Source organism: Drosophila willistoni (assembly GCF_018902025.1).
Source record: "Drosophila willistoni isolate 14030-0811.24 chromosome XR unlocalized genomic scaffold, UCI_dwil_1.1 Seg144, whole genome shotgun sequence".
NCBI classification, from domain to species: Eukaryota; Metazoa; Arthropoda; class Insecta; order Diptera; family Drosophilidae; genus Drosophila; species Drosophila willistoni.
The window spans coordinates 8,411,535-8,424,756 of NW_025814057.1; the positions used below are offsets into that span (position 1 = coordinate 8,411,535).

Genomic DNA, 13,222 nt, shown 5'->3' on the forward strand with positions numbered 1-13,222 from the left:
CTCGTATTCATAGCACAGAGAGCGGTTAGCTTAACAAAAACTAAAAAAAAAAATAGTTTTGATTAAATCATAAATTAGTTACAAGGGTCATTAAATTTTTCTTTCATTTTTATCATTTATCAATTTTGACTAGAAATAATTTTGACTAGAAAAATGCTTAGTAAATCACAAAAAGGCCATAATTGAAATTTTCTAATTTGTTTTCTCAATAAGAAAAAAAAAAAACGATAAATAAATAAATATAATACTGATAGCAAGACGAAATACTTAGAAAACTATTACTAAAAATTAATTATCCTGCAGGCAAAGAACAATAATATAAAAAAAAATTACTATAATTATTTCTGCCTATAAATCTTCAAGTTTTTCATTTAATATGTACAAGTCATGAAGTTTTTGTTTGAATCGAAATGATTAATTTTTTTTTCTTCTTATGCTCATTTAACAACTATTAAATATTAAAAAATCCTTTAATCATTTTTTGGTTTTCTTTTTTTGTTTTCTTGTAATGCTGATATATGTATATATGATACAACTAGAATAACTACACATACTTAATTGCATATAATATTTAATTTCTGATTTGTGCTGCACTTCTACGTATATATATATACACCTTTTCATCCAAGTCAAGTCAAAAAAAAAAGCTATTAGACGGCCACTTCTTTGGATTTGCCATGCGTTTCCATATCGACGGGAATCCCCTTGAGTGTTGCTGTCTCATAATCGCTGCCACTTTCATCGGCGAACTGTATATCATCTAGTTCCAAGAACTCTTGCATTTTTCGCGATGTTTTATCCTTTTCGCAGGCCGTTTCCTTTTCCACATATGAGCCATTCATTGACGCTTCACTGAGATCATGATCCCTATCCAATTTCTGATGAACTGGTACTATATCGGAATACAAAACTGCGCCAGTCTCTAGTGATTGGCTTGATTTGAATTGTTGCCTGGCCTGTCGGCGTTGTTTGCGCGACATGTAGGGAGTTGGTTGTTTGGTCATGGCATGGCTTTTTAACAGTTTCTCTTTGACCTCACAATTGGGTGAACTGGCCTTGCTCTGTTGCTCGCTGGTTAGGGGAGAACGTTCCTCTGGACTGGGCGTATTGTCGGCTGTGGTTGATTTACTTGACTCTGTATTGCTAGCCGGACTTAGGTAGTGACCATATTTGGGCATTTGGATTTCCTCATAGAGGGGTTCGGCCTCGGCATCGATCTGGTCTACTCTTACTGGCTCGGGAGTCTTGTCATCATCTTCTCTTTGTTCGGCCACCTCTTCGAATGGTGGTATCCAGACTAAATAGGCTGGATCCATGCCCAGATAGGAACCCGGTGCTGCTCCAGCATTGATCACATTATAATCATAATAGTCCAATTCGAGTTCCTCTTGATTGCCCAACGAGAACTCGGAGCCAGGACGAGCCAACAGTTTTTTGCGATTCTGTTTCTCCTTTGATTCCTTGGGATTACTGGTAGTTCGTATGGTTGCCGTGCTAACCACACTTGCCGCTGGCGAATAGCAGCCCTGAAAACACAAACAATACAGAATTTCCATTAATTTACATATCAAAAGTAATCATAACGATTTGATAGTTTCTTTTTAGTCAACCGGCTCAACTCACATTTGTCAGCGATGAGCTGACACTTCGTGATCCCATGCGCGCCAAAGGCAAGGATCCGCAGGCCGAATTCAAGGAACTGGCATCGTCGAGTCGAGTCGATGTCAGCATCTTCAGGGTGATAGCATCATAACGATCCGAATATTTGCTCAAACGTTTGCTATTCATTGGTGGACTGTGGCACAATGAGCTCATTCCGGATGAGATAATCGATTCCGAATCCTTGGCACTGTCTTTACAGCTAACCATATGCTCATCCGGCGAAGTCCCCTCAATGGGACTCTCCTCTGTGGGTATTGTCTCACTGGCATTTGCCTCACCCGATGATAGGGGTGAGCCTGCAAAGCTTTCGCTGCGTGTCAGAGATCTTGAGGGTGAAGTGCGTTCATTGCGCAGTGTCAACATGGAGGCTGAGCTACCAAATTCTTGGTGATCACATTTCACCATCTCCCCGCCCGGTGAATCGGTCTCTTTGAATTCTGTTTCGTGGGCCAAATTCTCGGCATCAACACTTTCCCGCAATATAGAGTGACGCAATTGATGTTTGGGTCGCATTTTCACCAGATATATAACCTCCGACAGCAGTGTGGTCGTGGACATGGCACGCGAGGGTGGTCCTTGCAGTGAGCTAAGCGATGCTCTTGGTGTATGCAAGCGCGAGCCTTCATCCTGACGGCGAGCCACAGCCAAATGATATTTACGATAACGCACCACATACTGGGCACCTAAAAAAATATTCAAACTATGAGCTTGCATTGCATGTGATAATAACAACGATAAACTTACCCAACAAGGCGCTTATTAATATAATAATGCTGGCGAAAATCATAGCACTCAAGTGCACCAAGGTGAAACGCATTCTTGATTTGGGCTTTTGTGAAATGGCTCGACTCTTGGCCGAGAGTCGTGTAGAGGCTAGAAGTGTAGTGCTTACGTTTTTGGCTGAAGCTAAAAATTGTTGGAAAAAAGTATATGAAATTTCCACTTCTTCTGCATTTGTTGTCCTTGTCACTCACCCAATTGCTGCTGCACATTTGCCATAAAACCACCAGTACAGGTTGCTGTTGTAGTTGTTGTTGGCGTTCCAGCTCCAGCTCCGGCTCCTGCTCCTGCTCCTTCACCCCCATCATCAAGATTTGTTGTTGAATTTGACATTTCGCCAGCATAGAACTCAACCAAAAGTTGTCCACCGGTCGACTCAACATAAGTTTTGCCAGCCTCGGCAAGAGGCCCTTTGAGAATTGCAGCACCATTTAGTTCCACAAGCAAAGTAGACGAAAGTGAAGGACCATCACGCACTTTAATATACTGCGTGGCACAGGGCAGTCGAAGAAAACTGAGAGCTAAAGTGATAGTTTCCTCGCCATCCACCTAAGAGAAAACAAACATCGAAAACGGTTATCTTTAATGAGGGGGGGCTAATCCACAGACGCACACACACTCGGCTGGAATTGTAGTCAAAGTTTTGATTGAACATTCTTTGACTCAATTGGCTTGGTCTAATCAATCCATAAAACTGCCTGGTCAGGTCAATGCTGTGACCCACTCTCGACTATAATAGTTTCGGGGTTGGCTCTTGACTATATAGAAAGCAGAACATTTATTATGCATGAATTAGGTTCAACCCTCGAGCTACATCGCATTCAATTCACTTTCAGCACTTTTGTCCTGACATTTCTGTGGCATGGTACATTAACCGAAGGTCCTTTATATAGAATTTTCATCTGTATGTGTGTGTGTGTGTGTGTGTGTGTGTATGCAGAGACGTCGAGAGGACGAGTTCTTAGGGGAATTCCAGACTCGCGAGTTAGTTTAAAAACGTTATATTTTATTCAGGTTCTCATTTTCCATTTCGTACAATTTGAAAACTCTCTCTAAGCTAAATTTATCGGTTTAAAATCATTTGACTTTCAGTCAGTAAAATAATAAAACAAATAAATAATCAATTCTCTCAAAGACAATATCAAAACTATTTTATTTTTAAATTACAACTACTTCTCCGAAAATATTAATGTTATTTGAGCATTAACAAAATTTTAAAGGAATTTCCGGAATTTCCCCTTGAGGCCTTAATAAATTCTCTACGGCCCTGTGGGTATGTGTGTGTGTGTGTGCCAGTGTAAGTATGTGTGTTTGGTTATTTGGATATGGAAAAGGCCCAGCATCATCATCATTATCATTATTATCTTTGGCTAAAGCGTGCGGAATTTTTATTCATGGACACACTTCCAAAATGTTTGGCATTGTTCATTTTTATGGTTATTACTGACCGTTGACGCCAAAAACAGAAAAAAAGCCAACAAAGAACTTTGCCGTTCCCCCAAAAAAAAAAAACTTTAACTACATGGACAAACAGGAAAACTTTGGCATAGTTAGTTTCCCTTTGCCAACTAACCACTCATTCCGCTTTCATTCATTCACTTACCTGTACCAACCAAAAGGAGCGTCCCGGACAACTTTGCGTGGCACCGGCTATTATACGTTTGGGCTTGGACGCACCCAAATGGACAATACAGCCACAACGACAGCCGGGTCCAATTTCCTGGCTAACCTCCGTGTTATTTGATTTATTTAACACTGTCCCGGATGTTTCGTAAATACAATCCCAGGTATCGGCAATGCTTTTGCCACATTTCTCTGTCTGAACCGAAGGACCCTAAAATAAAAAAAACAAACCATGAGGAAAGGAAAAAATTTAAATGTGTTTAAATAGTTTATCCTTTTTGTTGGTTACTCCTTTTAAAGGTGGTCAGTCTATTTCTATGCTTCTCCCTGTTTCTGTTCTCATGTAACTTGTATCCCGATCAGATATAGAAATCGTCGCAAAACGACAACTTTTCAAATTCTTCTAAAATAGGGTATAAATAAAGGGAATTTTTTGGTTTGATAACAAAGAGAAGTAAAGCAAAAGTTGTATTCGTCGAATCGAAAGTTTTATTCAGTTATACAAATATAGTTATAATCATTTTCTATATAAGTCTCATTAATAGAAAAGATTTATATCGAAATCTCCTTCCTCTTCGATAGTCTGCTCTTCACCAGTTTGGGTTGTACTTTGAGTCTCGTGGCCAGCGACACTGCGAGATGATTTGTGATCACTAGAGACTTCGGGAATTGGAGTTTTAGTTGGGATCGCTGCATTTGGTGCTCCTGCCCCTGATGGTTGTGGTGCCTCCTTCTTGGCATCTGACTCTTCGGGGTTCTCCTCTTCCATTTCCACAAATTCTTCTTCACGCGATGTCGAAACATACAAAGTGGCACCAAGTTCGACATCGATAATGGAATACTCATTGCCATGTTGTATTTTCTGTGCCTGTCCAGTCATCTGCTCGTCATCCTGTTGTAAAGGATCAACTAGTTGTTTGGGAACAACTCCAGTGCGGTTCTTGTCATTGCTTGCGGCCTTTGATTGTTGTGGCATGAAGCCCATTTTTCCGGGGGCATATAGAGCCATAGAAGTGCCACCAATTGAGGCAGGACGCGGCATTTCCTCAGAGTGTGAACTAACAAGGTCCATTAGTTTGGACAGCAAATCCATGCGTGTCAGCTTGCAGAAAGCCTTGGCATCTTCCTGGACTTCTTGAATAACTTCCGGTGGATCCACTTTGGCATCGATCAGTCGTTGGGGAAACAGTGTGGCACTTTGTTCGGCTACAATGGCATCCCGTACCGTAACCTTTATTTGATGGACAACGCTCCAGAGACGCAAGAGTTCGCGTTCATTGTGTTCATGTATTACCACCAGATGCTTATTCTCCAAGGTGAGTATATCTATTTGCTTGGTCAAATCTTCCAATTTAGCTACTGCATTCTTCTGCTTCAACTGCTCACTCTGATCGGTCTGTTGTTGGGATTCATAGGCCTTGCGGAAGCGTAAATTTTCAACATATTTTGCCTTCAGTTTCTCATAGTTCGAGGTTAGAGCTTCGATTATTTTGAGTTTGGTCACCGAATTGTGTACCAATTCGTTTTTGATTTGTTCCAGAGCACTGTATTGCTCTTCGATCTCTTTGTGCTTTTCCTTTTGACTGCTGAATTGTTGCTGCAACTTGATTTGGGATGTAACCAGCGAATCAATCTCCCTTTGCAGGGCTATATTCTCACGTATCAAACGTCGTGTATATCCGGCATTTCGTATTTCACTGGAACGTGTAAAGTCTTCGGATACTTGAAGTAATTTCTGTTCGACTTCCTTCTTGAGGGCATCCTTTTCGACCACGGCCTTCTGTTCCATATTGTAGAGAGCCTCTTTTTGTTCTTTTTCCTTTTCCTTGAGATCGGCCTCTTGGCTATCGAATTTGGCCAATAATACATCACGTTGTATACGAAACTCGTCCAATGAATTTAGTTTACCATTGAGCAACTTTATCTCCGAACTAAGTTGATCGTGCATGGCTTTATATTTGGTCTCTAGCTCGGATATCTTCTCTTCGGCACTACGATTCTCATCCTCACGCACTTTGGATATCTCTACCAGACGTTCCTCCAGTTCGGTTATGCTATTGTTACGGTCGGCCAACATGCGTTCCAAATGGGCAGCCACATCGGTCCGATCCACCTCAACTTCACGCAGCTTCTCCGACAAGCCAACATTCGATTCATCCAGTCCAGCCACATGGGAACGCAGACGTGACAGCTTCTGATTCAAATCGGTTATGGTCAGCTCATAGAAGGTGCGGTCCACCATGGTTAGTTTATTTGGATCCTTCTTATCCTTTTTCTTACCCTTTCCCTTTTTCTTTGGTGGCATTTTGTTTTAGTAAATTATTTTAGTTGTTTCGTTGTTATTTATTGTATTCGACTGATTCGACTGATTCGACTGACGAATATTCGACTGGTATATGAGTTAAATTGAAAGTGACACTATTCTCATAGAGTTCTAGGATGTGTGGATTTAGTTAGAAATTTGAAATTCTCATACTGAAGTGAAATTGCTCTAAATAAACAAGTGAACTTGGTTGTCGGGGCAATAAGCTTTATATCAATTAACTTAAAGCTTTTTTGAAGAAAAAAAAGCTATCACAAACTTAAATGAAACACTTGTTAGCATGATTGTCAGTGGTAACCAAACAGAAAGTAGGAATATGACTTCAAAGGATATTAGGGTCAGAGAAGTGGTTAACCACATAAAGTTTATTTCTTTTGTATGGTTTTTGTTTACTTAAAAATATCCTGCAACCATTAAAAGGGGAAAGAGTGACAAAATCTATACCGTTAGTCGCCAAAATATGTAAATATGTATGCATAAAAACAAACCAGGCAAAAGTTAAACATTTGCGGCCCCAATAAGTATGCTATATATTTGGTTCATCAGCAGCAAAAGACGAGTAGACTGAGAAATTTTCATCAAAGTCAACTTTTTTGGGACATTTCAATGCCATACCATTATGAAGATAAAAGTTTCAATTAATTTTTTAAGTTTGTGATTTAAAAAAAAACAACTACTGCCTGAAATAGTTTTAAAAACTCTACCTATGTATGTTGTTAAACTATTTTGTAGAATTTTGGCATACAAATATATGCTTAAATATGCAACCTGATATAGTTTAGGTTAATGTTACATCTAGGAATAAGAAATTAAGGAAATTTGTTGCCTAAATTATGCAATATGCAGTGTAGACCCTGTAGACTTTAGCCTAATCAGGTAAGAAAAGTGAAAAAAAAACGGCAAAACTAGCTACTTTTATATATTTAAAACATATGTATTTAAGAACAAGGAACAATCAATTCAATCATTAACCTTAATGCGACTGAAACCAAAGTACTTTCTCTCTAGATTACCTTCTTCAATACGATCTAAACATATTGACGGAACTATGTAAACTTTTCAAGTGTTATTTATTCTTTGAAAGTGTCGTCAAAGTGTTGTTTAGGCAATCGAATTAAAAAGTTAAGAAATTTGGTTAGAAAGTTGAGACCTTACAAAAGTGAGTAAAAGAAGAACTATAAGTAAGATTGCAACAAAGAAAGTGTCTCACTTGAGTATCCTTTTCTCGCTATTCTCTCTTTTTTGGCTTCACAGAGCACATACGCATAGCCTGAGTTCATTTGAAGTGCTGAAGGCTTAAAACTACTACTAGAACTCTAGGCTAGGGCGCCAATGGTGCTATTTGATTAATAGTCCATGACAGTAAATGTTTGTCTACTCAAGTAGTAGGAGTCAAATGGTTATAAGTAAGTCTCCAAGGCACAAACACCAATCCGCCACCGCCATCGCCACCATATTGCAATGGAAATTTTACGCCAAAAGGCTTCGCTTTGGCATTGTTTCACAGCTTCCGCAATGACATACTTACACATGTAAGTGTACACACATATATGTATATAGAGGGGACAGATATGTATGGAGAAAGGTGCAGCAGGCTAGGCGCACATTTAAAAAGTTTTCTTGTAATTGTTCTCAACAAGTTTCACAAACTATGGGAACAAATGTGCCCCTATCGCTTCATGTTGATGCCGGAAGTTTTTGGATAATGAAATGCGTTGGGGTGGTTGTTAGGTGGCAGCATCAGCAGCAGAAAAACAAAGAAAGAAAACAGAAAAACGAAAAAACTAAAGAGAAAAAAAAAAACATAAAAACGAATGTAAAAAGAAGAAAAATGAAGTGTGCCGCGCCGCATACAATTGTCGGAAGCATCGTAAATTCCCCACGCAATCTGGAGCAAGTGTCGCAATGTTGATACACACAGACAACTTGCAGCAGGCCCACCCCATCTATCTCTTACTACTACTACCCTCCTGCCCTGCCCCATGCCTCTTGGCCCTTTAGGGCAGAAATAACAGCAAACAATGAAATAGTTCTACTCTGCTAGTGGGCGCAATGTGGGTGTGAACAGGTCCTACAAAGTGAAACATGAACTCGTCGAGCCGAGTCGAAAGCCTCGAGGACAACTGGCAAAAGACAAGGCTGCCAGAGTCAAAAGCTGTTGGAGGTATTAAGCGAAAAGACTCTCGCACATACAATATATATTCAATAGGAGTTGGTTAGTGAACCGACAGACAGTTGAATCCAAGGAGTGGTGCTTGATTTGTTGGCAGTCTTAACGAGGGTTTCACTAAAAGTTGAGGCAACTTAATTTACAAAAATATGTAAACAAAGCGAGAAAAACTATAATATCACTTGAGGGAACAGCACAAAACAAAATCCTTATGGACTATAGTAAAATAAGATAAATAAGGACTATTTTGTATTCAAAGTTTCGTCGACAAAAAACTTTTAGTCAAACTTCTTAAATGTCCTTCTTACCTTGAAGGCTATTAATACATATCTAGTTGAGAATTCAGGCATTTATTTGGCCTCCTCATAAATCAATAGAATTATGTAGCTATGTGTGGTGAGAGAAGAGTCCAGGAGGAAGCAGTATATACGTACGTATGTATGTGTGTGAAATTAAACAATACAAACCTCACAGAATTTAGCTCCATAGCGTGGCGGTGGTGAATCACAGAAACGGTAACGATTGCGTGTACCTCCAAGGCAATTGGTTGAACAGGGCGTCCATTCGCTCCATTCACCCCAGCCCCCTGTATCGGAATCTGTTGGCAAAAATAAAACAAAAATAGATCAATCTCATTTTATTTACCATACGATTTAATTAACTTACCACTAACTGGCAAAGCGGGAACACAATCCATACGGACATCGGCCACAGCACCAGAAATCGCTTGACTCACATAAACAAAACAATATTCCACATATTTCTCGGAAAACAAATCGCAGGCAAAGTATAGTGAGTGCTGACTCTTAATCACACGCTGTTCGGCCACATAATGCAATGATGTCGGCGGTTTTAGGGAGGCAACATCCGCTCGTAGCTTGGCATAAAGTCTTACACGATCACCTTGCTCTAAAATGCAACCAGGATACTCGTAGAGTACACCAATTCCAGTATGCGGATCACATGGAAATATACTGCGAGCATACACATTGAAGACAAACTCATCGCTCCAATCGACACTGATCATGCGACGTGTTGTGGGCACATTTAGACTGGCCACCATGGGTCGCAATTGTACCGCATAATTACCAGCCAGACCGAATAGCTCACAGCCCAGATGGACCAATTTTTGTTTGGGAAATCCTCGCACCTGTTCGGCAAAGAGTACACTCGATCTTGGGATATTGGGACCGTTGCAAGTTCGATTCTTGCCACAGTAGATCAATTCTAACCAAAATTCGGGCAAGGAGCCACCCAAAGCACGATCACAATTGACCTCGGGAAAGCGTAAACTAACCTCAACTGGTTGATTGGGATATGTGCGTAGCCGCACCGGATTTACAATCATTTCGGCACTTGGCCATCTCACATCGAGAGTCTGCAATAGACGCTCATCCTGGGCTGGCATCAATGTGGTCGTAGTGCTTACATCCGTTTGATTTTGCGACAACATTGTGGTTGTTGTCTTCAGATTACTGATCACTTGCATCTCATAGAGACCGCCACGTACAAAGGTCTGACATGGCACTGTCACCTGAGTGACATTATAACGTGGATCGGGAAAGAGTGGTATATTCTGAACAATCTCTTTGCGACGCCGTTGCAACAACACCTGTGTGGCATTACCCCCGTTGGCATGTTGCTGCTGCTGGTGTGATTGCTGCTGTAAATGCTCCAACCGCTGCTGCTGCTGCTGCTCCACCGACTGTTCCTGTTCCAGCCCCTGCTGCGGAACATCATCAATGATTTTGCTAATGACTAAAGTGCTCATTATGGTATTCTTGTTCACATCGTTCTGCCTGTCAGTGCTCAAGTGGCTAGAAGTTGTCGTTGTTGTTGCCGTTGCCGTTGCCGTTGTCACAGACTCTGACTCTGACTCCGAGACCGCTTCGTTACCATTGAACTGAATCTGCACATGCAGGTCGCCACTGAGTGCTGTAAATGTGCTTGGAGACATCAGGCGACCCTTTCGCAACGCCAGCACGTGACCTTTTGTTCAAATAGAAGAAAGAAAAACACATTGTATGAGAGGGAGCGACAATGAAGAGCCAACAGCTATAGGATTGTGAGAGGGAGGGAAGGAGGCACAATGATGAACCAGAGGGACGGGATCAACTTTGAAAAAGGTATCGAAATTTCTATACCCTTGCCAGTTCTTAAGTTATCGTAGTCCCAACAAAAGAACTTTAAGGAACCCACACAGATAGCTATATGACATGGTCCTCCGATTTCGAAGAAGTAAAACTTAACAGAACTTCAACTTGTCTTTATAATCATCAAGATTGATTTGAATAACATTCGAAACAAAACTGTTCCTTAGTAAAACTATTGTTCTAATCCAAAACTTTATAATATCATAGATCGAACTGCGTCAAATTTTCCTTATTAACGTTTTTTCTCAATTGCCTGAAAAGTAATAAACTTATCTATTTTCCACCAGTTTCCTGGATTATATGGGTAAATCGATCTGTATCAAATGTAAATCGAATGATGCACAGCCATGACTATATAAAATCGTTTAATCGTGTTAATCTAGAATATACATATATATATATATTTTATGCATTCCTTTATGGCACTAATGAAAACCAATATGCCCCATTTTAACAAGGGTATTCAAAATTATAAATCCTTGTAATTTATTTCTTATTCCTCATCCTCTGTTTCTGTCTCCCTTTCTCTCTCCCATCTCTGTGTCCCTGTCTCTTAATCTCAGTCTCTCAAGTAAACAGAAGTCGCATTCGCCATTCATAGAACCGCCCATTGTGAAATGTTTTCTGTGTCGTCTATATATATTAAGACCATTGCAGAATATTACGCAAGAAAATGAAAAAATAAATAAAAACAAAGCCACACCGATATAATAGGAACAAGAGCTTTACGTTTCCGTTATTAATTGAGGCACAACAATGGGACAAATTTGATGGAATCGAAAGATTGATGTCGCCCCAAGAATGCGGCTAGATGAATGAATGCCTTTTGGCATGAGATGAAGGCTTTCATTAAGTGCAGCAGACAAAGAGAATGCAATTAACTCGACAAGTTAACTAACAAAACGTTGTAAAAACTTAATCAATCATTTTTGTAGACTTGAAAGGGAAATTTGTTTAAGTTCTAAGAGGATTTTGTTTTTATCTTACTGCAATTAGCATAAATCTGACCTTAAATCAGTTAATAAACATTAATGTTATTCCGAATTTGTAAAATCAACCGATTAGATAAAGAAAGGGCAAATTTCTGTTAAAACTTTACGTTGATTCGTATAAATAGAAGTTCAATGAATACGAATACGATATATTCTATGGGATAACGATAATATTTACTGACATGGTCGTTGAAGCATTTATTTCTGAGGCCTAATTGAAATATGACTGTCAAACACACGCCCAATTCAAAGCATATAAATCAGCTTAGTCATAAGTTAAGTATATACTAAATATGTATATGAAAGGAAGAAAACAAGAGGGGAAAAAAAATGGAAAAAAATGTTGGTTCACTGTACTCACTTGTTCCACTTAATAGTAGCAACATTATTGATGATAGAATTATTTTCCACTTGACTACTGATTTCAGGCCTGATGTTAACATGCCGATTGTCTTCTTTCGCTTGCGACTCGCAGTCATCTTTTTTGTGCTCATCTTAGATTGCCGTTGCCGTTGCCGTTTACTTTTCTTTCCTTTTTCGTTCTATTCCAAGAGGCTTGCCTTCTCCTTACCCTTTTCGGTATCCTTGGTCTCCTTGTTTCGCGTGTCCTTTCTATTGCAAATGGCGCCTGAGTAAAACCAATTGAGATGTTCCTGCTGCTGCCATTGCTGTTGCTTTTCCCATTGTTGCTGCTAACATGGCTGAGGCAACAAATGGAGCGTTGTATGCCCCTCCACAACAGAGAGACAGAGGCGAGAGAGATTACCTTACTCCAGAAATGTCAATAGCATGGCCATATGGGTTATACTCATCTATTTGAGCGGATGGAGAAGCAGTAGACGGAATGGAAATCGCATTTCTGTAAAATCGAAAAAGTTTCAACTTAGCAAACTGATAACAACATTTATATCCTTAAATTTATGCGCAATTTATTCAACAAAAAAAAAAACAAAAACAAAACAGAAAACTCGCATCCACAAAATTGGAATACTTTAAGAGCCATGTTGAATGAATGAAAATTGAAACCGATATTCAATATTTATGAAATTATGAATGGCTATCAAAATAATTGATTGACTTGTAACATTGCATAAAAAAAAGAAATGTAGGTATATATTTATTTAATCAATTAAAATGCTTAAATAAAGGCCATTATAAATAATCTTTGTTATTTTCTATGTGTTTTTACCAACAATGGCTCCTTTCACCTCAAACTCCCCCCCCCCCCCCTGTCCACACTTTTGTATACCTTACTACCCCCATAAAATATACATGTCCAATACACAATGTGTTTGGACTTGTTGTGTGTGTGTGTGTGTGTGTGTGTCTTGCAAGAAACAAAAACCCGACAAAAACTGAGAAGAGGTATGCAAGGAAGGAGGGGGGACAAAAAAAAAACAAAACAGAATCGAATATACATAGTACAATCAACCCTCATAAATTCTTAAACCAATTACAAGTCGTGCACAAAACATTTTTATGGCGATTATTTTCACAATTCAATACAATTTTTCTCCCT

General features: G+C 39.5%; 2 protein-coding genes across 4 annotated transcripts; both read right to left on the reverse strand.

Moving 5' to 3' along the window:
* Positions 1-599: 599 nt before the first annotated feature.
* Positions 600-12,562, reverse strand: LOC6638846. 3 transcript variants are annotated; one of them, XM_047011996.1, is made up of 8 exons: positions 12,065-12,562; positions 9,225-10,547; positions 9,026-9,156; positions 4,046-4,276; positions 2,637-2,991; positions 2,407-2,568; positions 1,624-2,345; positions 600-1,526 (listed from the first exon to the last, which is right to left on the reverse strand). In XM_047011996.1, exons 1-8 carry the CDS (start codon positions 12,195-12,197, stop codon positions 651-653), a joined length of 3,933 nt encoding a protein of 1,310 aa, XP_046867952.1. In that variant the 5' UTR covers positions 12,198-12,562; the 3' UTR covers positions 600-650. The 3 variants fall into 3 exon arrangements, with proteins under 3 accessions (XP_046867952.1, XP_046867954.1, XP_046867953.1); XM_047011998.1 differs by lacking the exons at positions 4,046-4,276; positions 9,026-9,156; positions 9,225-10,547; positions 12,065-12,562 and adding an exon at positions 3,062-3,534; XM_047011997.1 differs by lacking the exons at positions 4,046-4,276; positions 9,026-9,156; positions 9,225-10,547; positions 12,065-12,562 and adding an exon at positions 3,056-3,534.
* Positions 4,532-6,450, reverse strand: LOC26529409 (cilia- and flagella-associated protein 157). The gene has a single exon (XM_015179158.3). It carries the CDS (start codon positions 6,368-6,370, stop codon positions 4,604-4,606), a length of 1,767 nt encoding a protein of 588 aa, XP_015034644.1. The 5' UTR covers positions 6,371-6,450; the 3' UTR covers positions 4,532-4,603.
* Positions 12,563-13,222: the final 660 nt, after the last annotated feature.

Bases quoted from the DNA above. Each gene is read 5' to 3' on its own strand.
- LOC26529409 (XM_015179158.3), bottom strand. From the start codon at position 6,370: ATGCCACCAAAGAAAAAGGGAAAGGGTAAGAAAAAGGATAAGAAGGAT.
- LOC6638846 (XM_047011996.1), bottom strand. From the start codon at position 12,197: ATGAGCACAAAAAAGATGACTGCGAGTCGCAAGCGAAAGAAGACAATC. The intron at 9,157-9,224 runs GTAAGTTAATTA...TTTTGCCAACAG, and splicing joins TCCCGCTTTGCCAGTTAGTG to ATTCCGATACAGGGGGCTGG. The intron at 2,569-2,636 runs GTGAGTGACAAG...AACAATTTTTAG, and splicing joins AAATGTGCAGCAGCAATTGG to CTTCAGCCAAAAACGTAAGC.